The following is a 26976-nucleotide window of genomic DNA, read 5'->3' as shown; positions in this document are numbered from 1 at the left end:
GACCCTCCACAGGCACGACTGCGGCAGGTCCATCGGAGCCACCGGACCAGTGCGTTGGGCGGCAAAATGGCCGTACGCCTAGGGCACTAAAAACACTAGCACTGGTCCTGCCTGTTGGGTTATAAGAATGGAAGCAGGCAGGGAAATTTGGATACAGAATGAACTGCCGTAGGAGCCCTATACACAAGCACAGCAAACCCTAATTATTTTGAGAAGTGGGGCCATGACAAAAATGTCCTGGCTTTCCCTACCGAGACAGCGCACAGATCTGGTATGGCTGTGGGCAGAGAGTCATTCCCACTCTGAACTGAAGGCTTAGCTTCACGTCCTTTGGAGCTTGGAATGTGAATTTCTGAAGGAGGGCAGTGAAGAACAGGAACAACTCTATTCTAGCCAGCGGCTCACCAAGGCAACCGCGCTTTCCTGAAAAGAAGACAGTTGTGCACGTCAGCCAGAGGATTCTTGTCAGAACAGTTTGGGTCTCAGGACAAATGAGGCATTACACAGCAGCAATTTTGGAACAGCAGGGAAGAAGAGATGGATTTGTCATCAGTTCCTCCCTTCTGAGTCACTTTTTTCTGTTTTTAGTACTAAATTTTCCTTCACTCAGGTTTACATTAATAATAACAGTACCACCATAATTCCTTCTACTAACAGAAACAATCATGTTTGATAGCTCTTGCATGATCAACCACTTCTCTGCAAAGCTAGCTAAGGCCTAATCTACACACCTTTTTATAACAGTATAACAATGTATTTATACTAGTGCCTAATCTCAGTATAGCTTATTCCCTTTCCCATAACTGCAGCCACATTAGAAAGGCTGTGATGTTTTAACTTATATTGATTAAAAAAGAAAATCACACCCCTAACTGACAAAAATCTAGGAGGTGTGTATACTAATATAGTTAAAGCTCTACAATTTCTGTGTCTAGCTGATGTCTTACTTCCCTAACAGTCTCAGCTACACACAGCTGCATTATTTCTTAATTAAAAAGTTTAAATTAAATAACATAGGTGAGGTGTAATCTTTTCCTGGCCTCGCTTCTCAGTGACATAACACATGGTCTGCTGAACACACACAGGTCTAGTCAGCGTTATTTCTAAAGAAGAGGGCTGTGTGTCCTTGAATCTACACTGGGTGGGTGGGGGAAATTTATCTAAGTTACGCAATTCCAGCTACGTGAATAACGTAGCTGAAGTTGACGTACTTAGATCTACTCACCGCGGTGTCTTCATTGCGGTGAGTCGACTGCTGCCGCTCCCCTGTTGACTCTTGTCTGCATCTCTCAAGGCGGTAGAGTACAGGAGTCAACGAGAGAGCGCTCGGGGGTCGATTTATGGCATCTAGACTAGACGCGATAAATCGAACCCCGCTGGATCGATTGCTGTCCGCCGATCCAGTGGGTAGTATAGACATACCCTTAGTTTCTATATAAACCACTTAAAAAGAAAAAGGTTTACACACTTTCCTTAGCCACACACAGCGAATACTAATGTTGCTTGTTCTTTTAATTGGCAAGAAAGCTCGCTAGACCTGTATATAAACAAGGCTTGTGCAAACCTGTCAATCCCTGATTCACACACATTTTTGTTTCAGGAACTTAATGCTAAAACCCTTATTGATTTAAATTGTGTGGAACCAGCCCTTAATGAGTCCAAGTGAGGAAGAATACACCACATTCTATGGTAAAATGTTCTAAAGGTTGATTGGTTTTTATGAAGGTGCTTCAGGGATCTCCCACACTTCTATCATCTTTACCATGTTTATTCCCCCTGCTGACTCTCCCTACAAGTGAAAAGAAGTGGTAAAAGGTGAGGATGGCTATTCCTTCTGTCCTCACTCCTACATTCCCAACGAGCGAGGTAGGCTACTTTCTCTTTGTGCCCACCTTAGGATATGTCTACATTGGAGCTGGCACACTAACACTAGAAGCGTATCCGTGGTGTCATGAGCAGCTAGCCACCCAAGTATATTCTGAGGGTCTTGGAAGGGGGTGTACTCGGGATGGCTAGTCCATCCAGCTGCATGCACCACCATGGCTATGCCTCTGTTTTTAGTGCACTAGCTCACTCTGAGCTAGCATGGGCTTATCACCCCCACAAAGAAATTACCCCTCCAGCTCCAGTGTACACATACCCCTGAGGGTAGCAGAGCTGAGGCCGCTCTTTGCTGTTGTTGTGTCGAGCCTTGTTCTAGGAGAGAGCACTTTCTCAAGAATGATGTGCCTTCTACCTATGAAAAAACTGCACAATCCAGAATCCCAGCCCTGGGACACAAACTCTGGCCATGGCTTTCACTTCTGAGCTTTCCATTTTCCATGTGCCTCTGTCACTAATAAATGCTGTGGGTTTTTCTAAACTGAAAATGAGAGAGGCCAAGACTTGGTGCTATAGTGCAAATGGACAGAGTCAGACACATCTCACCTGCAGAGAATGGAAGGAAAGTTTCTCTGTTCTTGAACTGACCATCCTCCAGGAAATGCTTAGGATTAAAAGTATGAGGGGTTTCCCACTCATTCTTGTCAAACAGCACTGATGTCAAATTGGGAATCAAAACGGTGCCCTAAAGAAGGAGAAATAAAGGAATTTAAACCTTCCCTGATTCCATTTTTATTTGTGACCTGCAAAGAGGCAAAAAAGAAGGGGTCATGCCTTTCATTTTAATCTTTTATGATGTACAAAAAAGGCACAAAAGGAGGTTGGTTTTTTTAAAAAAAGGATAATTTTCTAGCTAGTTCTTTACCTTACATTTATCTAGAATTTCAAATCTGGCTTTCCCTGGTTTTGAGGGTAGTCTCTCTGGAGGTCTCAGAGAGAGAAGAATGGAAGCCATCACAGACTTTAGATGAAGGAGTGGACTGTTAATCTTTGAAGAAAGAGAGCTTTTCTCCCAACTGGTTTTGAAGAATTTCAGGTGTTAATACCACAACAGACAAACAAACCAAACTAACACTCATGTGCGCTAAAGTTCTTTTTTGCACTCCTAATTGCTATCTGCAGATATAATGCACTCTCCCCCTGCTCCTGTGTAAAAATATTTCCCATAAGTTATATTAATGAAGGGTTACTATCAGCAGAATGGAAGGTTGCCACAGGCAATGGTCTCCTGCAGCACACTTGTTGGTAGAATGGTCCTCTGCCTGGCTGAGTTCCAGAATGAGCTCGCTGCCCTTGAGTGTGAGTTTGTCCCCATTTCACTGAGGATCGGTCCACAAGCTGGAGAAGAAGAATACGCCCATGTGTTAGGACCTGAGGAGAGCTTCCACTGAACATGTTCCGGGAACGCTGGGGTAGGAATTCCAGCCTGCTCCCTTCCATAGGGAGAAATTGTGGCTCAGCAGCATGGCTAGGTGAAGTCAGAAATGCTGCAGCTTGAGAGGAAAGCAGTTCAGAATTCAGGAGTGGCTGAAGATGAGATACGCCCCACCAGTAAAAAGAAGCAGCCGCTCCCATCTGCAGACACCAAGGCCCAGACTCTCAAAGGTATTTAGGTACGTAATGCCCATTGATTTCCAGAAGAGTTAGGTGCCTAAATACCTTTAAGTCTCTGCGTCCAAGTGCCTGGCTGACCTTTCATGAGTCAATAGCCATAGTGGTGAACTTGTGCTGGACTTACTTCTTAGTCCTTTTACTATGGTTTCATGCAATTAAAAATAAATAACTTACATCATGTTTTATGAAGACAGCCTGCAAAAGTCTGACCTAGATTTCAACTTCCTCAAAGCTTGAGAATGTGAGCATCCAAGGTTTTGGTTAAGGAATTTTAGCTCACTACAGAAATAGGGGCTACCTGTAAAATGCTGCTCTGGATCTCGGTTTAGTCCCAAAATGGGTTCAGATTCACAACTGGGTCTACTCCGAGGTGCGAAGGTGTTTCTATCTGGGACTTTGGTTTGGGCTCATCTCTTAATTTCTTAAACTAAGACAAGAAGTGAAAACTACATTTCCTTCCAGCTTACTTTTGGTACATAGAATCCGGCCAGTGTTGTGTCACTAGTTGCCATTCTGGGCACATTTAAAGGCACGATGTTGCTTATCCTTTGCACTTCATGAATAACTGCATTGGTGTATGGCATGTTGTCCCTGTCGTCCATGGCTGGCTGGCGAGACTGGCCAATCACTGCGTCAATCTCCGCTTGCACTCTTTCTATGAAAGGAGCAGAGTTCACCATTGTTCCAAGAATAATTTGTTCTTGGAACAAGCTTAAGTTGTGCAGGGTTTAGAGTTCATTGTTTTTAAGTCTATACCTAACAAAGCTTGATTCAAGCATTGGAAACAGCATCAGTGAGCAATGTAGAGATCTGAACATACAAATACATAAGAAAACTACAGCTGGTTAGCCTGAGACAAATGCAATTGTAAGGTGGTAAAAGGAATTTTAAAATGTAATGTAGGCATAATAGGAAGACCTCCTTTACAACCTATATGGAAGGCAAGAGGCGTTCACTCCACTTCTGAAAATCAAATGTAAAGGCATTATCAATAAGTATTTTGTCCCTATTCAAAATAGCAAAGTCAATTACAGGGCTGACCCAAGAGATATTGGAGTATGAAAATACTTATCTGCTGGTTTTCTGTGTCAGGCAAGACTCAATTTTGGGGGGGCACAGGGTTATTCCAGCAGCTTGCAAAGAGTCCAAGGAATGCACCTATTTTGCACTAAATGAAGCAGATTATATCTGCCATTATTTTCAACAAAGGCCCCCTTGGAGCCTCCATGGGTCAAATCTCAAGGCTGAAAAGGACACTGACTGTGTAGCACCTTTTAGAAATCCACAAGCCACATTTACAGAATTAAATGATTTTCCCAATGTCTCACAGGAAACCTGAGGCAGAGCCTGGACCAGGACTTGGATATCCTGAGTCCCAGTCCTCTTAATTAGCCACAAGGCCATCTTCCTCCTTAATCAAGGGTATTGCAAATATGGATTGCACTCCGTGCCCTTGCAGTAGTTGGTGGAGGTGTAACTGAGGGCAGAAAAAAGAAACTATTCCAATAAAAGAAAGGCTTTCTGTATGGGGAAAAATGATTACTGTGGGAAGAAAGCACCTTTGCACAGATATTTCATAAATCAACATTCTGAGTTCTGTGAAAAGTCCCCGATGTGGCAAGGGTTAAGGGAAGAAATTCAAGAGCTCTTAAGAGATTAGAAATATAAACCATTACCATTTACCTTGAACGTCTGGATATAGGGCCATGTACAGCAGAGCCCAGCGGATGGTTGTAGATGTCGTCTCAGTTCCAGCAAAAAAAAGATCCAGTGTGGAAAATATCAGATTTTCTTCACAGAAACTAGAATCAGCATCAGCCTTGGAACAAAGATATATGTGGGTGGGACTACAACAATATTTATTAGTATTATACAAAGCCATGGAAACATCATTCTAGGCTCAATTCTGCAAGGTGCCGGGCGCCCTGAATTTCCATTGCCTTCAGTGAGAGTTGAGAGTGCCAGGACAGCACCATTAGAGAGAAAGACTGTACTTTTAGCATCATTCTTGAGAGTGAAAAGTTTGAGCTGATTTTAGGTCTGAGCAGAGGTCCTGCTGAAGTGAATGAAAGACTCCCATGCACTTCAACTGGCTTTGGGTCTGGCCCCTAAGGCACAGGTAACCTTACATTTTAGGGCCCAAATCAGCAAAGTGCTCAAGCATCCGAGTAGTCCCACTGACTGCTCTCCACGGCTCAAAGGAAAACATGTGCTTAAAGGCTTTGCTGAATCAGTTCTTTCCTACCTAGGGTTTCTAGCTGTTAACTAATGGAGGGTCAGATGCTCAGACAACTCAATTGGTGAGCCCTGTTACTGTCATTCTACTTCTAATTTTTAAAACACAGAAGTGGTTTGTTCCTGTTCACTTTGTTCTTTGCTCTCTTACCTTTGCTATTTCCTTCAGATAACAGTCAATGAAGTCTCTGGTTTCAGATGGATTCCAGTCCTCTCTGTGCTTTACAGTCATTTCCCTCACAAAACTCTTCAATTTTTCCCAGTTTTTAAAAATGGTGTGATGGGGTCCAGGTATCCACTTCATTATGGTGGGGAAGGAGTTATACAGCTTTTGACATACAAAGGGACCATAATACATTTTAGCCTAGTTTCAGAAACATGCATCTCACGGTTTAATACACCCACATGCATTCTGCTAAAGACACTGCATATATTAAACTACATTGATACATAATTGTATTATGGATGTGCTCAGAGCCCTCAACTGAGATCAGGACCCCACTATGGTAGGCACTTGACAGATACATAACAGTGAGTCCCTGACCGGAGGAGCCTAGAATCTAAAGAGACAGGAGAGACAAAGAGTGAGAGAAAGGAAATATTATCATCATTTTACAGAGTGAGAACGGCAGAGAGATATTAAATGACTTGGCCAAGACCGCACAGGCATCTGTTACCAAGCCAGAAAATGAGGCTAGGGGTCCTGAGTCCCAGTGCAGCGTTTTAACCACAAGCCCGTTCTTTCTTGTTAAGATATGCACTGTCTTCTCTCAGCCCTCTGCTGTGACTGCTGGCCTGCTCACCAGCTATTGCTCCTGTTGCTTTGGCGCCCCCTACAGGACAATGTGCTGTATTGCCTGAGGCAGTGCAGCAGCAGCACTGCAGAAGACTGAATGGCCACCCTGGTAACGACTGGTTGATTTACCAGTGAGGAAGCATATAAAAGTCACGATGTCAGAATCCGGTCTCACATTCTGACACATGATATTGATAATATTGATGTTACCAAAGTTTTTATTGGAGATTGGACTTTGGTATTGGAGGGTTTGTAAAACACATGGAAGACTGCCTGGGCCCAGCAACATGAGCAGATAGATGCAGACACTGTGTTTTGCTTCTCAATATGACTGCTGCTGCAGTAGCAGGATTATGTCTCATCTCAGCCACTACTGTGCTGAGATGAGACACAGCTGTGCTGAACTGGAGGCACAAGAGGAGCAAGGTCCAACAGGGGCTGGATAACAATGTGTCCCTGGAAACCACGATTGCCCCTTTTTTCAGGGCCACTGTCAATGAACCAGCACCATTATGAAACACAGTTGTTTGTCCCTACAAATGGGGCCACCTGAAGAAGCTGCCAGCTGGATGAGCCTTTGACCCTTACAGAGGTTGGCTGTGCCTCCGGAGGTCACCTGCCACCAGGCCTGTTGTGTAATGATACCCTGCCATCCTCACTGCCGCAAGAGTATCAAGCAAATCTACCCCTGCCACACAGGTCCTTGAGCCAACCCTCCCCTGAGCACAGAGTCCAATGCACAGTGTGACAGCAAGGAAGGGAATTGCTTGGGAGCAGTGAGGATTTGGCACCTTTTCTTCTTCCTCTCTCCTACACACTCTCCCTGATGCCCACTGAAACAGCCCACTGGGCTGTCAGCCCTTTAGAGATCACGTTAAGTGCCTGTGGGGTGGCGGCACTGGTATAGAAAATCAGGTTTGAGGATCTTCTCGCACAATACCTTCAGGGAGGCCAGGTGAAAAAGACTAGCCGAAGGGGGAACTGAGGTGGAGAGAGATTTGTTGGGGAAAATGAGAGCATGGACGCCGCAATCAGGCTATCATAGAAGTGAATCTGGGACAACGCTGTCACACTCAGCCCTGCTTCCAGTGAAACTGCTCAGGGTTTTGCCATTGTTTTCCTATGTTTAAAGTCAAAATCAAACAAGCTCACCTGGCTCCAAATACTTCCCTGGAGGTACAACGTCTCATCAATCAACCGCAGTAACTTCTGGAAGTGACTATCATGATATTCAAACCGGTCCCCAAAAGTGACAGAACAGATTATGTTGGAAACAGCATTGTTAATTTTAAAGTGAGGGTCAAAAGGTTGCCCTAGAAGAGAAAATGGGAGAAATTGGTGGTGTTCTGGTTTCTTAGAAAAGGAGAAGAAAGTTGTTGACAGACATAAACTATTTGATGTGTATGAAATCCATGAATAAAACCTGAACATATGCATATATCACATATTCATACATATCCCTTGAGCAACATTTTCTGCATTGTAACCTAACTGACTATTGAAAAATTGTTAAACACATAGATGGGATCAGCTGCATTTTGATGCATGCAGCATATCAAATCTACCAGTTCAAGTCAGTTTTTGCTATGTATAGAGACATTTATATTTTTTCATACAGGTCTCTGCCTTTGTTATAGTGTAGGGAGGTTTTACATATATGTGATTAGGAACCACTTTCTCTCCATGGTCATTAATCTTGGCAATGATCATTTTTGTGGGACTGTTTTGTAAATTTGTTTGGCTACATTGATGCTGACAACTCAGCATTTAGTGCCATTACTGACCGATATAAAAACATGAATCCCAAACACCACCAAACTTTTGGATCCGTATCCAGATCTGGACCATGGAACTAAGGTTCATACATGGCTAATGGGCTAAGCCAAATCCCTCATCTGAACTGAGCATTAGGAAAGATCTTAGATTCAAACCTCATGTTTCAGGCACATCTCTGTTATTTCACGTTCATTGCCAAAGAAGAGCTACAATTTTTGATAGAATAATTAAAGTGTCATTCTCTCTAGTTCTCACCTTTTTCTTCCTCAATTGCATCTGTGAGGTATCTGCTCTCCTCCTGTATTCGTTCTTCTAAACTCCTCTTCCCCAGGCCAAAGTTTCTTAGAGTTGATAAAGCAAATCTTCTATGTTGTTTCCAGCTAAGTCCATTAGAGAAGATTAATCCTGGGGTGAAAAATGACATCTGGTATATTGTAATGGTCATTAGAAGGTTAGAAAACTTGAACCCTCCTTTCCTTTTTCAAGTTTAAGTGAGGCCTGGCTATCTTTCCACAGGATACTTTCTTCTGTTCTGTTTGCCATGCTCATCACTGTTACAGGGCCGCCCGGGGGGGGGGGGGGGCAAGTGTGGCAATTTGCCCTGGGCCCCGCAGGGGCCCCCGGCCTCATGAGACTGTCTGATACTCCTCCGGCCCCGGCGCCTCAGCGTGCTGTCAGGAGGAGCGGCCCCAGACAGTACAGCAGCAGCCTGAGCATTGCCTCCTTCCGCTGAGACAGAGCCCCGAGCTAAGCGGGTGGGGCTGAGAGCTCCACTCCTGCTGGAGCCACGCTGCAGGGGCCAAGCGCTGAGGCTCCAAAAGAGGGGATAGGCGTGGCGGTAACCCAGCCAGGAATACCCCTGGATAGCACTGCAGCAGCAGCGTGGCTCCCGAGGGGCCAGAGCTCCGCCTCCTTCCGCTAAGTCAGAGCCGCAGCCGCGCGATAAGGGGGCAGGGCTGTGATCTCCAGTCACGCCGTAGCCACGCTGCTGCAGTGTTGTCGAGGGCAGCAGCTGGGCGCCAAAGTGGCTGAGGCTCTGAGAGTGGGGAGACCAGGAGAGGCAGGGGTAAACCACATGGTGGGGGCAACACATGGGGTATGTTAGAGAAGGGAGACCAGGAGAGGCAGGGGTAAGCCACATGGGGAGGAGCGGGGGGAATACATGGTGTACATAAGGAACTTTTAAATTAACTACCCTGGGATGGTTTGGCTCACAGAAACCCGCTGGGAGCTGCCACCACCTCACCTGATATGCTCAGAGACTACTTATTTTATCCCTGCTTTCCCTGCCCGGTCAGGACCCCAGCACCCTGCCTTGCTGAGACAGACCCATCCATTTGCTCCAACAAAGACCCAGGGTCTGAATTACTTGCCCCAAAGCTGCAGGTTTACCTGAAAGCTGCTAACAAAAGTGCTCCTGTTTTTAACTCTCAGAGGACCAACTCGCAATGGGATCTAAACCCAAATAAATCCATTTTATCCTGTATAAAGCTCATGCAAGGTAAACTCATAAATTGTTCGCCCTCTATAACACTGATAGAGAGAGCTGCACAGTTGTTTGCTCCCCCAAGTATTAATACATACTTTGAGTTAATTAAGTAAAAAGTGATTTTATTAAATACAGAAAATAGGATTTAAGTTGTTCCAAGTACTAACAGCCAGAACAAAGTAAGTCACCAAGCCAAATAAAATGTGCACATCTATGGCTATGGCTACACTTGAAATTTCAAAGCGCTGCCACGGCAGCGCTTTGAAGTGTGAGTGTGGTCGCAGTGCCAGCGCTGGGAGAGAGCTTTCCCGGCGCTGCGCATACTCCACACCCCTTACGGGTGTAGCTTGCAGCGCTGCGGCACTGTTTACACTGAGGCTTTACAGCGCTGTATCTTGCAGCGCTCAGGGGGGTGTTTTTTTCACACCCCTGAGCGCAAAAGTTGCAGCGCTGTAAAGCGCCAGTGTAGCCATGGCCTATGTCTAATCAAAGTAAATAAAGATAAGATCCTCACCAGTTCCAGAATGCTCCCTTTTACAGACTAATCTCCTTTTAGCCTGGGTCCAGTAATCACTCGCACCCCCTGTAGTTACTGTTCTTTGCTCCAGTTTCTTTCAATTATCCTTGGGGGTAGGGAGGCTCTCTCTTTAGTCAGCTGAAGACCACCATGGAGGGGTCTCCCAAGGGTTTAAATAGACATTTTCTTGTTGATGGACTGGAGACCTCTCACTTGTATGCACTCACAGTCCAGCTCCAAAATGGAGTTTAGGAGTTACCTGGGCAAGTGACATGTTCATGCATGACTCACAGTTTCTTACTAGGTAGCAGCCGTGGGTCCTCAAGTAGACTTCTTATCTGGATTGGAGCATTCCAAGATCCATTGTCCTTTTTTTTGTCTCTTGATTAGGTACTTAACTTCAACATTCCTTTCTCCAGAAACTAACCAAATGCTCTACTAAGGTTGTTTAGAAATCAAGCCAGTACACAGCCAATATTTTGAATTAAAAAATGATACATGCATGCAGATAGGATTAATAGATGAATAGATTCAGTGGATCATAGCCTTTATATAGATATGTTACATAACATATGTAGCATAGATTCAGTATATCATATTCTAGTTACGTCATATTCCTATAAAGCATTATGCGGTACAGTGTCCCACTAACAAAATGAAAGATACCAAGGGAATTAATTTGTTTGCAGGTATCATCACATAGTCAACGATTGTGGGGTTAGAAAAATGAAACGTACATATCTTTCAGGATTTAAGAAGAGAAAGCAGAAGATAGCTAGACAGACGCAAGAAGAAAAGGGAAAAATAACTCTTCACAAATTTCTTCAGGCACAATCCAAGTCAAGTCAGTTGACTGAGTTGAGCGATGTTCACATTCAAGGCTCTTCAGAGGTGGGAAGTGAAAGTGGTGTTGTAAGAGAAAAAGAAAAGGAAGTGTGTGAGGAATCCGAAATATTAACACATTCAGAAAACAGTTTTATGGTTGTTGTGGAGGAAGAGAAGGAAATCCAGCCTCTTTGGATAGACAATGGAGAATACGGCAGTAACACTGCTACAACTGAGAAACTGGTACAGTCAACTAGTCCTGCAGCTATAGGTGGGAATGACAAAGAAGCGTTGTGCAGTAATGACCCAGCCTCTTGGAAGTACCTAGATATAAAGAAAAGAGATCTTATTGTATTGAAGGGTCAACCACAGAAGCCCAAAACCTTTCCTCGTGATTCTTTTGGCAGGAAATTGCCAATAACCCTTTTTTCTAAACATCTGAGTAATGGCGAATCTATTGAAAGAGACTGGATGGTATGGAGTAAAGATGCTGCAGCAATATTTTGTTTTCCCTGCAGTCTCTACAGAAGTGAAACTCAAACTAAGCAATTACAGCACTCAAAATTTGTCAAAGGTGGAATTGCAGATAATTGGAAAAAGATTTACGAGAAAATCAAAAACCATGAAGAAAACGCTTCAGGTTTGAGCAATTAAATTAAGTGGAAGGAATTATTTCAGACACTCAGTGATAAAAGAAGCATTGATGCAGCAGTACAACATAGTATTAAACAGGAGGAGGAAAAATGGCGTAAAATATTAACTGCCATTGTTGATGTAATTCTTTTCCTAGCAAAGAATAATCTGCCATTTCGTGGTAGCCATTCTACTGCTGATTATGATGACTGTGGGCTTTTCTTGTCAACACTGAAGCTTGTGTGCAGGTACAATCCTGAGGTGAAACAACATCTAGAGATGGTAGCTCAATGCAGAGAGTCTGGTCGAAGAATGCAGGCTCACTATCTGTCATGGCGTAGTCAGAATGAGTTCTTGAAACTGTGTGGGGAGAAAGTTTTAAACTCTGTTCTTGAAGAGGTAAGAAAAGCCCGATATTTCAGCATTGTTGTTGATGGTACACCTGATGCTTCACACACAGAGCAGTTAGTTTTTATTCTCAGATATGTGATGCAAAAAGATCGAAATTGGGATGTGAATGAAAGATTTGTTAAACTAGTAGATTTTGAAAAGAAGACTGGGGCAGATATCACAGAACAGATAAAGAGGTTTTTAAAAGAATGTGACTTAGAACTATCTTGGTGTAGAGGGCAGGGATATGACAATGCCTCTAACATGTCAGGAAGATTTCAGGGAGTAAAGACAAGAATTTTGGAAGAAAATGGCCAAGCCTATTTCTTTCCATGCAGCGCTCACACGCTGAACCTCTGTGGCACCCACGCTATGGAAACCAGTGTAGAGGTAAAAACATATTTTGGAAATGTTCATTAACTCTATAAAGTATTTGCTCTTAGCCCTGCGAGATGGAAAATTTTGCAGACTACTGCTAATATATCTCTTCACTCTGTATCTAAAAGTAGGTGGAGCGCAAGAGTTGATGCTGTTCGCCCCCTAATCAAAAACCACACAGGCGTGCTGGAAAGTTTAATTAAAATTGAAGAAGAGTTTCATTTACCTCCTGAAATCCAGGCAGATGTTGACTGTTTGATTAAGTGGCTTAAGTCTTTTGAATTTGCACTTCTTACTACAATATGGTTTAAAGTGCTTCAGTGTATTGATGATAAGAACAAGGTCCTACAAAGCTCCAAATTAACAATGGAAGAGGGAGCTAAACACGTGAGCAACTTAGTCAAGGAAATTCAAACATTGAAAGATTCTTGGCCAATTTTTTTTAAAGAAGCTAAACAAGTCGCTTCAAGACTTGGCATTGACCCAAAAATGAAAAGTGACTCAAGGATTCGGAAGAAAAAGCAATTCTTTGATGACACAGGGGATGCAGACTATACATTTGACTCTTGCCATATTCAGTTCAAAGTACAGGTGTTCTTCCTGTCAATGGATTTGCTTCTATCAGAGCTAGGAGGTCTTGGCGAAAGAATGGCTGAAGTCTCAAATTTATTTTCACCTATTTTGTTTCCACCAGATACAGTGGATGAATCTTCTATAGAAAATTTTGTTGACACTTTGGCCACAGCATATCCAAAAGACCTCCAGAGAGAAGATCTTAAAGAGGAACTTAGAATCTTTTACAAGATAAAAGACGATTCCAACTTAAGAGTTGATGGACATATAACCTCTGTACTTACACTTCTTAATGCTCTCTTCAAAAAAGGGTTGGAAAATGTGTTTCCACAGATTTGTATTTGTTTGCGCCTACTAATAGTGTTGCCAGTGTCAGTAGCATCAGGAGAGCGTGCATTTAGTAAGCTAACATTGATTAAAAATCGTTTGCGTTCAGCCACTAAGCAGGAAAGGCTCAACTATTTGCTCACTTTGAGCACAGAATATGAAATGGCCAGCGACATAAGTTTTGATGACATTATTAATGAGTTTGCCAAAATGAAAGCAAGGAAAAAAATTGCAACTTGTGATTACTTTGAGCAAGAGTGTTGGGAAGCTTAAGATGAACAGCAGTATTCATAGACTCATAGACTCATAGACTCTAGGACTGGAAGGGACCTCGAGAGGTCATCGAGTCCAGTCCCCTGCCCTCATGGCAGGACCAAATACTGCCTAGACCATCCCTAATAGACATTTATCTAACCTACTCTTAAATATCTCCAGAGATGGAGATTCCACAACTTCCCTAGGCAATCTATTCCAGTGTTTAACTACCCTGACAGTTAGGAACTTTTTCCTAATGTCCAACCTAAATCTCCCTTGCTGCAGTTTAAGCCCATTGCTTCTTGTTCTATCATTGGAGGCTAAGGTGAACAAGTTTTCTCCCTCCTCCTGATGACACCCTTTTAGATACCTGAAAACTGCTATCATGTCCCCTCTCAGTCTTCTCTTTTCCAAACTAAACAAACCCAATTCCTTCAGCCTTCCTTCATAGGTCATGTTCTCAAGACCTTTAATCATTCTTGTTGCTCTTCTCTGGACCCTCTCCAATTTCTCCACATCTTTCTTGAAATGCGGTGCCCAGAACTGGACACAATACTCCAGTTGAGGCCTAACCAGCGCAGAGTAAAGCGGAAGAATGACTTCTCGTGGCTTGTTTACAACACACCTGTTAATGCATCCCAGAATCACGTTTGCTTTTTTGGCAACAGTATCACACTGTTGACTCATATTAAGCTTGTGGTCTACTATGACCCCTAGATCTCTTTCTGCCATACTCCTTCCTAGACAGTCCCTTCCCATTCTGTATGTGTGAAACTGATTGTTCCTTCCTAGGTGGAGCACTTTGCATTTATCTTTATTGAACTTCATCCTGTTTACCTCAGACCATTTCTCCAATTTGTCCAGTGTTGCCAGTGTTAGGCCTAAAACTTCCGGAAGCTTTATAGAGTGAGTTTTGTAAAATTATCTTTAAAAAGCAAGCTTTGCAAAATTAAGTTACAACTTGTGGTCAAAAGACACCTGCAACCAGGCAACATTTTATGCTGACTCCCATGTAGTAAAATAGGTCATGCCCATGGGTACAGCTTATTAAGACCACCTTTGAAACTTGTGGTTAAGTCTGGGTTGCCCGAGCTGCTCAAGTGATACTGACACTATAGTATTAGGAATGGTAGTGTCGGGATAATTTGATCTCTGATTATATTAATGCTGCAGTATTAAAAATAGTAGTAAAAGTTTAATACTAGTGTTGTTTAGAAGTAGTAGAAAATTGGCAATTTATAGCATCTTTGTTTATACTTAAGGTTATTAAGGGCAGGAATAGAACTTGTAAGGTTAATAGTTAATAAGCAATAATAGCTTTGCATGTACTCATGCCTGTCATCAGTAAAAACTGCCAATGTTAAGGACATGCTTTTATAATAATAAGTAGCTAATGCATAACATTACCGGTACTTGTGCTTGTTTGCAGTATAATTTGGCATTTATATTAATCCTTATTCAATGCTGGTCTTTAATTTTTCTTTTCTTATTCGGTCTGTAATGCATTTATAGCCGTAAGTCATTAAAAGCCTATCTTGAGGAATAATCAGTAGTTTTAATTTCTTTATACAGACACCACTTAACCTCATTACATCTGTGTTGGGTGGTGGGAAGTAGTGATCACTCAGAGCCCCATTTGGGCCCTGATGTGTGTCCCCTTCTTCCTATATCTCTGCACAACTGTGTAATGTTCTGAACAATTTGTAAGAAAATGATTTCATAAGAAGCATTATGTAATTGCAAATGTATACATAGCATTAAAGCCTTTAATGTTTTCAAATAATGTATTTTGTATGTTTTCAAATTATTAAAATTTAATTTTTGAGTGTATTTGACTGGTTAGTTTTTACATTTCCAAATACATGTTACTAGAATATTGCACCTTTTTTTTATGGAAGGGGCCCCCAAAATTGCTTTGCCCCAGGCCCCCTGAATCCTTTGGGCGGCCCTGCACTGTTATATCAGAGTGCCTGGGCTCTAGCAATGGTGGAGTCATGTCCAACATGCAGAAGTTACACTTTTACAGAAGATGTATAGAGCTGAGGTTCAAGGAAGTAGGCTGCAATGCCGACAACGAATGAGGTTGGAAGATGCAATTTTGAGGGATTTCAGAAGCCTAAATCCTCCCATTCTGACTCCTGCTGAAGGAAAACTTGCAAGAGACCATCCAGGATGGAAGTCCATTCTACATGCAATCACAGGTACATGGTAGTCATGATAATCTGCTGCTACTGTCACCAGGAATATGGCAGTTGGAATGTAAACATGAGAAGTCAATGAGACATGAGCACGTGTGTAAGTTTTTGCAGAATTGAGGAAGTTACTAAGGCCCAGATCCTCAAAGGTATTTAGGTGCCTAACTCCCATTGATTTTACTAGAAGTTAGGCACCTAAACACCTTTGAGGATCTGGCCCTAAGTTACTACCCCAGAGCACACGTCAGTGAGACTGTTCATGTGCATAAGGTGAAGCCCATTTGTAAGTGTTTGCAGGATTGGTGCCTTGATAATTAAAAATGTTATATCTAAAATACTTGAAGAAAAAGATAAGAAAAGAAACTCACCAAATGTACCGAAGATTTCGTAAATCAGAGGAATTTGTGGGCGATCAAGAAAGTATTCACCTCGATGGACAAGCACTTCCTTCACTAGCTGGAATCCATTTACATTCACAAATGTCAGGTTACCTAACTGCAAGCTGAAAATGTTGCCATATTTTCCAGCAAGCTGGAAAAAAAAATAAAAAGAGCATGTGGTTTAGTTCATATTTAATTTGTTTGATAACCAGAACTAGAGCCCTTGTAATGACTACTTAATTAATAATAATAATAACTGTAAAAAAAAGTATTTGTATAACAAGAGCACTCAAGGGCCCGGCTGTTCAAGAACTGATTAAAAAGAATGAGCTCACAAGTGAATATAACAGGTGGATGAAGCATGTAAATGGGGAGGAAAATGAGATAATGGTAAAACAAGCATATCTAAGGACAATGAATGCCCTGTGCCTTTTCCTAGGGGATGTCAAAGTGAAACAGACCTATTGGTAAATAATAATTATTGAAAATCAGCCCACTCTAAGCTCAGAGGAGCAGACACCTTCTTAGCTGGAAGCAATACTGACTGCAGATACGTTGCCCTTCAACGATTGTTATAGGGATGATAGTTGAAGGACAACATATCTGCAGTCAGTATTGCTACCAGTGAAGAAATCAATATTCTGGTTTAAACAAAAGACACTCCAGTTCTGTCAGAAGCACTCCTTCCTTCTGGCCTACACCCACCTCAGAATAAACTACATAGCTCTCTGGGGCACTCAGGGGGTGTGACTGAAAGCTGCAGAGAACAAATTAGTGGCTTCCGCAGAGGCCTGTACGAAAGGAACCCATTCTAGTTCTCAGGGCCGGTGCAACCATTTAGGCAAACTATGCGGCCGCCTAGGGTGCCAAGTGGTTGGGGGCGCTTAAAAGCCCTCTCAGGCGAGAAAGTGGAGTGGAGGTGAGCTAGGGCGGGGGGCACGGGGAGGGCCACCCACAGTAACCGGGGGGAGAGGTGCACAGGGGAATCGCTCCCCGCCCCAGCTCACCTCCACTCTGCCTCCTCTGCTGAGCACACAGCCCCCACTCTAAGTCTCCTCCAATCGGCGCCGCAAGCCTGGGAGCGGCAGAGAATTAGAGTTATGCCGGCGTGCTCAGCGGAGCCGAGGAGAGCTGGGGCGGGGTCCCCAAGCAGGGTTAGCTGCCATGGAGGGAGTCGCCCCAGGCAGGGTTATCTGCCATGGGAGGAGTCTCCTCAGGCAGGGTTAGCTGCCTCAGAGGGGGAGGGGGGGCTCCCCAGGCAGGGTTAGCTGCCGCGGGGGGAGGGATCCCCAGGCGGGGTTAGCTGCCGTGGGGGAGGGGGATCCCCAGGCGGGGTTAGCTGCTGCAGAGGAGGAGGGGGGGCTCCCCAGGCGAGGTTAGTTGCCATGCGGGGAGTCTCCCCAGGTGGGGTTAGCTGCTGCGGGGGGAGGGATCCCCAGGCAGGGTTAGCTGTTTCGGGGGAGTGGGATCCCCAGGCGGGGTTAGCTGCAGTGGTGGGAGTCTTCCCAGGCGGGGTTAGCTGCTGCGGGGGAGGGGGACCCCCAGGCGGGGTTATCTGCCATGGGGGGAGTTTCTCCAGGCGGGGTTAGCTGCTGCAGAGGGGAGGGGGGGCTCCGCAAGCAGGGTTAGCAACCACAGAGGGGGAGTCTCCTCAGACAGGGTTAGCCGCCTTGGCGGGGGATTTCTTGGGGGGGGTACCTGCTGCAGGAGGGGGCTCCCCGAGCAGGGATAGCTTCCGCCGAGGGTGGGGACTCTCCTCGGGCGGGGTTAGCTGTGGCAGGGGGGGCTCCCCGGACGGGGTTAGCTGCCGCAGGGGTGGGGTAGGGGTCTCCCCGGGTGAGGTTAGCTGCCGTGGAGTGGGGGGCGGGCTCCCCGGGAGAGGGGCTGGGTTAGCTTCCGTAAGGGGCAGAGTTAGCTGGGGAGGGAGGGGTGCAAGGTGGAAGATTCACTTCCTTGCACTGGCCCTGCTAGCCCTTGCAAGGGAACAGCCCTCACAAGTAACCTTCCAAACTCCCTTCGGCTTCATAAGTCACTTTCTAACCCTGATGAGCTCCCATTTAATCACATCCTCCCGCCTAGGGCAGGGTGCTTCCAACCCTTGCCCAACTCCCCATAACTTCCGACCCTTGCCCAACTCCCCGTACTCCATACAAGTGTTTACCAAGCTTGCAATCTTCACAAACCTGTTTAAAAGCCTGTAATTAAATTCCCTCAAGCCCCTTCGAAATGTCACAGAAAATTCCCACACAACCTAGTTCCTTGTGAGCTCTTTCCAACCCTGATGAGCACCAACCTCAAATGCTACACAGCCCCTTCCAAGTCTCAGTCCTTCTATATTTGGTAACTTTTTATGAGCCTCTTCTTACCTGTAAGTCCTTGTGGGCCTGCTCCTGCACTGCCCAAGCCCCTGCACACATTGCAAGCCCCCTGTCACACTCACAACTTCCCACAAGCTACCTTCAAGCCATGGTACATTGTGCACTGCATCACACACTGACATCCACACGTAATCAGGCCTCAATTCACTGATACATTAAATCTAATTTAAACTGTACCCCAGCACAAGACAGACAAACCTGGTGGGTCCTGCCTCCAGAGGATTTCCATGTGGAAAGGAATCCACAGATGGATCCTAGACACTGGCTGAGGGAAAAGGGGTTTGACCAGAGATTTCCCTGTGCTCTGGTGATCCTGGGCAGCAGGCTTCTGGACTGGCCCACTGGGACTGTTAGTAGCGGGTACAACTCAGAGCAGTCTAGAGATGGCTCTAATTTATGCCAGGGGCCAGAGCAGCACCAGGACAACCCCAAGGTCATGGCAGTGCAGGGGTGGTGCCATCATGAGCTGTGCCATACATTCTTCTGGCACAGCTGAGGGTCTGACCCAGCATCTCTCTCACCCACTACTCCCTGGTAAAAAAAAAGCTCTTGCAAACAGAACTCCTACACTTGCTTCCCTTCCCCACTTACCTTCTCTACAGTTCTATGGGGCTGTTTGACATCAATATGGAGGATGTGGCCCAGGAAGGGCAGGGGCAAAGGTCCTGGAGGGAAATTCTTTGGCCGTCTCCTTTTCGTGTAATCAGCAATCAGCAGGAATAGGCCTAAGAACATGGCCAGTGTCTGAAAGGGCATGTTCTGCCAGAGCCACATTAACCCAGGGACAGCCTGCAGCGGCATCTTCCCCAGCCAGGTGCACCCCTGCAGCTGTAGGAGGGAGGAGTGATTGGGGTAGAGGGAAACCTGATAGCAGCAGGCACAGCCCTGCCCATCCACTTGCTGCTGACACTGGCGGAGGACAAAGTTTACAAGCAAAATCAACAGGCACAGCCCTGCCCATCCACTTACTGCTGACACTGGCGGAGGATAAAGTTTACAAGCAAAATCAACACACCCTCAAACAGTTACATAAGAGCTTTCGATGCCAGAGTCCTAACCCGGAAGCCCTACTAAGACCCCCTCTACTGGTTCCTTCAACTCATCAGCTAAGGTTTGTCAAATTTTCCTCATGAGTTATTTCTCATTTTCTCCTGGTGCTTCCTAAAATATCAATTACAGATTCCCTCCTCCCGCATCCTCTGTCATGAAAAATATCCAGTAAAACCAGATTTTCTGCAAATCTGATAGTCAGGAATGAAAAAGATCTTTTTACAATAGGTGTTAAATGTTTTGAATGCATCATTTTTATTGCAATTAATGTTTGGAGGGCTTACATTCGAGTCTGATGCGTTAATTCTCTGAGCAATCAACTTCCACTGTCCTCAATGACAAGATTTTTTTTTTCTTTTTTAGCTCCCATCACCAAGGGCATTTACAATTATACTTTCACTGGCCATTTCATTTAAGAATTTAGCCCCCAGGCCTGCAATCAGATCAAAGAGGGGGCCACAGAGATTATGTTACATAATTGTAATGGAACATACCTATTGTAGTAGCTCCAAGAGGCCAATCAGATGGGACCCCATTACACTAGCTGCTCTACATACATACAGTAAACGACAGTTCCTGCCCCAAAAAAAGCTTGTGTCATAAACAGATACTTAAGGGTTAATGTCCCTTTTACCTGTAAAGGGTTAAGAAGCTCAGTGAACCTGGCTGACACCTGACCAGAGGACCAATGGGGGGACAAGATACTTTCAAATCTTGGTGGAGGGAAGTCTTTATTTATGCTGGTTTTTTTGTTCTTTGTTTGCTCTTGGGGCTAAGAGGGACCAGATGTGCACCCTAGGTTTCTCCAATCTTTCTGAAACAGTCTTTTATGTTCAAAATAGTAAGTACTAGCTAGAAAAGGGGGATTAGTCTTATGTTTGTTTTCTTAACTTGTGAATGTGTATTTTGCTAGAAGGATTTTATCTCTGTTTGCAGTAACTTGTATCTTAGGCTGGGGGGAGGGAGTCCCTCTAGTCTATATGAGCTGAAGACCCTGTAAACATTTTCCATCTTGATTTTACAGAGATAATTTTTACTTTTTCTTTCTTTAATTCAAAGCTTTCTTTTTAAGAACCTGATTGATTTTTTTCCTTGTTTAAGACCCAAGGGGATTGGGTCTGAACTCACCAGGATTGGTGGGGGAAAGGAGGGGGGAAAGGTTAATTCTTCTCTGTTTTAAGATCCAAGGAGTTTGGATCAGTGTAATCTCTCAGGGTAACCCAGGGAGGGGAAAGTCTGATAGGGGGAAAGAAGGGGGAATGGTTTATTTCTCTTTGTTTTAAGACCCAAGGGGTTTGGGTCTTGGGTTCCCCAGGGAAGATTTTGGGGGAACAGAAAGTGTGCCAAAACGCTATATTTTTGGCTGGTGGCAGTGCTATCAGATCTAAGATAGGAATTAAGCTTAGAAGGGTAAATGCAGGTCCCCACTTTTAGGACGCTAAAGTTCAAAGTGGGAAGAATACCTTGACAGCTTGCAGTAAAAGGCCACAGTTCAGGAAATGAACCCTCTTCAGAAATGGTCCTTAAGCACATGCTTAACTTTAAACACATGCTTAAGTCCACTGAAATCGATTAAGTATGTGCTTAAAGCTAAACAAGTGTGTAACTCCTTTCCTCACGCAGGATCTAAAAGCCCAATCAGCTGTGGAGCTTCAGTGATTTAATTCCCAGAAACTCTACCATGGTGCTATTGGTAATGTGCATCCATTGTCTCCGATATGTGTACTACTCCACTCTCTGGCGTACACAGCAATTTGCTGTTTTTAAACATAAACACGCACACACAGAATCTCAGTTTTAGATGGTTTCATAAGCATAGTTACATTTTTTAAAAGTGGACACAGGGCCAGATGTGCAAAGTGAGCACAGTCTGGCTTCCATTTGAGTGCAATGCTATGTTGTACATTCGCTTTTGGAAAACTAGTACCTGTGTGTGCAATAAAGAGCCTTTACACACACAGGATGGATAAATGGTTGGGTTTGTGTCAATTGCACCACTTCTGGCCATGCTGCTGTTTCTGTGCATGCATATACCATCTTTGGGGAAATTTGGCACATGGTGGATGCCACCATTAATTAAGAGCCAACCACAGGAGAGTGGATCCATTGATTTCAAAGGGATTACTCATATGATTTACTATTCAAAGTCAGTTAGAGGTTTAAAAATCTAATCCTAAATGTTTGAATTTTTTTTAATGTTTTTTTCCTGTTATCGATAGGTTTTTTTTTAAGGAAAAAGTTACATTTATTCTTCTGTGGTATGAAATTTAAAATTATATGTTTAAGCCTTTATAGGATCAGACCATTACATTTCAAAACTTTTTCTTTTTGTAATTGGTTCTGTGTCTCATTTTGCCTATGAGTGATGTCAGGAAGGAAAAGTTATAGTAATGGGCTGGTTCTGTGTTTGAAATAGAAAATAAAACAGACCAGATTTTGCATTGTAAGATACATTGTGCTTCACACAAATTGTGTGCATGTACCTGGTTGCTATCTGGAAGGTTTTTAATCAGCCTAGCTGGTAATTGTAGTACCTTTTTGATTAAAAGATTTAATCTGCCATTTGTGTTTCCATGTCATAGTGCTCTACAGTTCACACCCCTATGGTCTGCGCAGTGGTGCTGTGTTAGGATAAGGTAAGACACATGATCAAAATAATCTAAAAGTACACATACATGCATGCATGCATGTGTGTGTGTGTGTGTGTGTAAACTGTGTTTCTCTAAAACTTTTAGTAACAATTAGCCATAGTCAGCACTAGGACCCTATTTATTGTGGGGAGAAAGGGGTGTTGGTCAGTGACTGGTTTTACCTTGGAGGTGGTAACTCTAATCATAGATCTCAAACGGAGTCACATGAAATTGAATGTGAACACAAAGAGTATCTCTTAAAACTTCTGGAACATCCACATTTTGGAACATCTTACATTTTCTCTTTAGAAAAATTATGAGTCTAACCACAAAGCCTTAATTAAAAATGAACAAGGGTTAAAATGATCGAAGTACAGCCCATTCACAAAACCCCCCTCTGAATAATAGATACTGTGATGAGATGTGCCGAGGACTCTCCCATGTGGCATAAACGTGAAATTACACAATAATTGCTCAGCAACAACAGCCAGATTATTGTATTCCTTGAGATTTCTATTGCAAGTCAGTGGAAATGTGCTTTATTTACTCAGTTATTTTTTCTATTAATTAGTGAGTGTCTCATATAAAAAGAAAATGCCACTTATGAAATATAGAAAATCCTCATGAAAAATCTTTACGGTATCTATATTCTAAACCTATTAGCAAACAAAAGGCAGTCCATTTAGCAACATTAAAAGCTTTTTTTTTTTAAGCTTATCAATATTTTGGCCACGTGAATAGGCAAAATCTCTACAAATTGCAATTCCAGATTAAATATGGGTGGGTTTCTAAATAATTAATAGTCTTTAATAATAGGACTAAGAATGGAGAACCCTTAAAGAGAAAAACCTATATAGACACACGGCCTTTCACACAAGAGAAATCTTTAAATATATTACTTATTCACCTCCTTACAAGTTCTATACAGCAGAGAAAATATCTTCTCTGTGGGCCACAATTACTTCTGACATAAGGAGTCAGTGGAGGGAGGCCAGGGAATCATATGTAGGCACCAGTAAGGGAGACAGTGTGATCTACTGGATAGAGCACTGGACTAGGACTAAGGAAACATGGGTTCTAGTTTTGGCTCTATCAAGGCCCTGCTGGATACAAGTCACTTCCCCACTATGTGCCTCGGTTTCCCCACCTTTAAAATGGGGGATAATGACATTAACCTCCTGTGTAAAGGGCTTTGGGATCTACTGATTAAAAAGCCACTCTATAAATGCTTGGTATTATTATTATTATGACTTCTGCACGACTGCCTCAGTTTTATGCAGATGCCTTATGATGATCTTAGGATATTCACAGCAGGTGAGGAGGGCTACTCTACCACTGTTGGGTGAAAACCTTGCCCCTGCAAGATGTGGAGGAAATTAAATGAGTTGAAACAAAAAATTCCCTATGTGTGCTGTCTTTGCCTGCAGACACCGTCCCCACAGCTCCCATTAGCTGTAAGTCCCATCCAATGGGAGCTGTGCAGCTTGCACTCAGGGTGGAGGCAGCGTGCAGAGCGGCCTGGCCACACCTCCACCTAGGAGCTGAGGTTGTGGGGGATGTAGCTGCTTCCAGGGAGGCATGGAGTCAGGTAGGGAGTCTGCCAGCGCCACCAACTGTCCCCCCTGCACCTCACCGCCTGTCCATCCCCACAGCACACGTGGCATCCTCCCCCAGCATCCATGGCACCCCCGGGATGCCCGCCCCAAGATTTAGTCAAGGGTATATAGTACAAGTCATGGACAGGTCACAGGCCGTGAATTATTGTTTACTGCCCATGAGCTGTCCATGAATTTTACTAAAAATACCCATCACTAAAACATAGCCTTAATAGTGATACAATGACCAATGATGAAGAACTAGAATGCAAAAGAGGAAATTGCACCTGCTTCTGATTGTCTACTGCAAAGTCTGCAGACAGAGCTATGCCTCTCCACTGCTGCTTCCTTCCCCTACAACCATCATTTGCTCTTGATGACAGACACCACATTCTTTTATAGGCTCAGCTACTGAATTCTGATTAGCGCCCCGAGAAGTGTCTTATCAACATGATTATATTGGACACCCAAATTGCAAACCTACCATATCAATGCCAAGTCACTGATTTCTTGAAGCTGTTATTTTTTCAGTGTGCATTTTATTAGTTGAATAAACGCTCCATCGTTAGACAATTGCAATATTACATTTTTACAACAAAGTTCAATCAGTCAGGAAGAGTGCAGCTGTCATATAACCCTCATGACTATGTCCAAAGCATAATTTATGTTTATACCATACTACAATTTCATATTTATTCTGCATACAGCAAAGAGATAGTAAATGAAATGTTGCATTTCCAGTGTTTAAAGAGGGACAATAACCATCCTTGCTTAGGAATAATCATTAATCAGTACAAAACTCTAATGCAACATCATGAGGAATTCATATTATAAGACAATGGTGCCCAACCGTATTACACAGGAGGGCCACATAAACCTAAACACAAACTCATGTGGCCCAAACAGACTCTACATATTTTAATAAGATTTAAAGTCACCTGTATTAATTTACAATTTAAGTTCAGCTTGTTTCATATGCATTTAGATAGGCTGTTTCCATGTACAATATTATCTATTTACATACTTGTGTAAACTAAGATGACGTAAACATAATGACAAAACACTAATTAATTGGCCATTAGTATACTGTGTAGAAGCAGGCCATGGGCCTCATGAAATGCTCTGGTGAGCTGTGTATGGCCTGTGGGCCATAAGTTATGCACTCCTGCTGTAAGAAATCCATTACTAATTAGGGCTTCACAGCTGTCACTACGCTGCTTGACAAAGCTAATTCGAACTTCAAGTTAACATAGGTAGTCTGGATAGTACCCAGAACCTCCTGTTCCAAAACTCAGAGGCCCCTCGCACTGCCCAAGCTCTAAGAAAACGTGGTACATAGCCTCTCAGTCCCTATAATTTTCAAATATGTGATCATTTAAATGATCTCAGATGCTACTATAAGTTCCCACACTGAAACAGACACAGTAGGCCAAATTCTGCCCTTGCTTGCAACTGTGCAATCTTGTTATCTTCACGGGTGTGGCTGAGGGTGGAATTTGTCCAATGGCGTGCTTTTATTTCAATGCAGAACTAATTGGGCATTCAGCTGATGCATTCCGTACGATAATTGGAAGTTGTTTAGTTAAATTTATCTAAATGTGTCCTTCTCACATATACTGTAAGTATGCTTGTGAGTGTATTTATTTGAATTGCTGCACACTTGGGATATATAAGCTGATAAGGAAATGCATAATAAGCTATTTTTAGTAAAGATAAACCGTGATTTTACAAGGATTGCGGGGAATATCCAAAACCATCAGAATATCAGCTAGCTAGTCAACATTTTCTTAACTAAGCATGATTTCCTCATGGAGGAGTAACTTATATGCCAAAATTGAACTTAAATGAAGGAGATTTTTGAGCTGGACTCACAAAAATAATACTTTGAAAAATAATTTAAGTGTAAAACACTCACAACCTTGGATAACTCCAAATGACCAGATATAATTGTATTTAACTTTTTAAGTGGATATAATGGCTTGTGCATCTATGGCCCTCCCAACACACTTTGGAAGCATTTGTTAATTAAGCTTCACAACTGGGTTGATTGAAAATTTTGCACTTAATTTTTTTATGGAAAATTTGGGGCGGTTGACTAAGCTGAACTTTTTGCAGAAAGTGTCTGCTTTCCAAACTCCTGAAAACCAAAATATTTAGGGTTGGATATGTTTCTGCAGTGCATTGTGGGAGTTGTAGTTTGACTGGCTCATGTTTCCATTTTCCTTTATGGGCCAGGCTACATTTCCCATGAGCCACCATGACTAGGGACTCCCATGATGCATCCCTCTTCCTCCAAGAGGGGAAATCATGGTACATCATAGGAAATGTATTTCAGTCAGAGAGTCCAGCCAAGAAAGGAGAATGGGAGCAGGATGTACGTGAACTACAACTCCCATGAGTCATGATAGCAACATTACCAAATTGAAATGTTACTGTTTTCCAGGAACATTTTGGGGGGGTTGGCCAAAATATTTTGATATTTGACTTTTTGCTAAAAAAATATGGTATGTCAACAGGAAAAAAAAAAAGCCCTATTATCTGACCAGCTTTACTGACATCATCTGTGTGAGTCTAGTAATATAACCATTTCTGAAGGTGATTAACAGAGGCTCAGAGTGGATAAGGCCAAAATGTTCAAACGTGGCCTCTGATTTTGGCTTCAATTTTTGGGTGCCCATTTTCAGTTACCTTTCTGACTTGCCCTCCATGTCACCCAATGAAGTGCTTTACCAACATGAGACGTCAATGCAGGTACACCAGATCAAAGGCTGCTTTTGAAAATTTTGACGTAAGCAACTTACCCAAGGCTACAGTACATGTCAGTGGCAGGGTTGGGAATGTAATACAGGAACCCTGACTAGAGTCTGCTAAAGGTTTGACTAGTTCCCTGACCCACCCTGAAATCTAGGAGATTTGGGTTCTAGTGCTACTTGTGAACCTCCATTCACCTCCACAATTGTTTAAAAATCACTGGCAAGTCCAACTGCTGCTTTCATGTCCCAGGCTCCCAACTGTATCTGAGTGCTTTCACTGCCATAATGGGACCACTGTCTTGTCAC

The 26976-nt window shown here is 43.4% G+C and overlaps 1 protein-coding gene across 1 annotated transcript; it reads right to left on the bottom strand.

The window, feature by feature from the left end:
• Positions 1-247: 247 nt before the first annotated feature.
• Positions 248-19692, bottom strand: LOC127055254 (cytochrome P450 2J2-like). The gene is made up of 9 exons (XM_050962040.1): positions 19234-19692; positions 16253-16415; positions 8558-8707; positions 7679-7839; positions 5882-6058; positions 5179-5314; positions 3963-4150; positions 2428-2566; positions 248-423 (listed from the first exon to the last, which is right to left on the bottom strand). The coding sequence occupies exons 1-9, from the start codon at positions 19441-19443 to the stop codon at positions 248-250; spliced, it is 1500 nt and encodes a 499-aa protein (XP_050817997.1). The 5' UTR covers positions 19444-19692.
• Positions 19693-26976: the final 7284 nt, after the last annotated feature.

Source organism: Gopherus flavomarginatus, chromosome 7 (genome assembly GCF_025201925.1).
Source record: "Gopherus flavomarginatus isolate rGopFla2 chromosome 7, rGopFla2.mat.asm, whole genome shotgun sequence".
Taxonomy (NCBI): Eukaryota; Metazoa; Chordata; order Testudines; family Testudinidae; genus Gopherus; species Gopherus flavomarginatus.
This window is presented reverse-complemented; position numbering and strand designations above follow the sequence as displayed.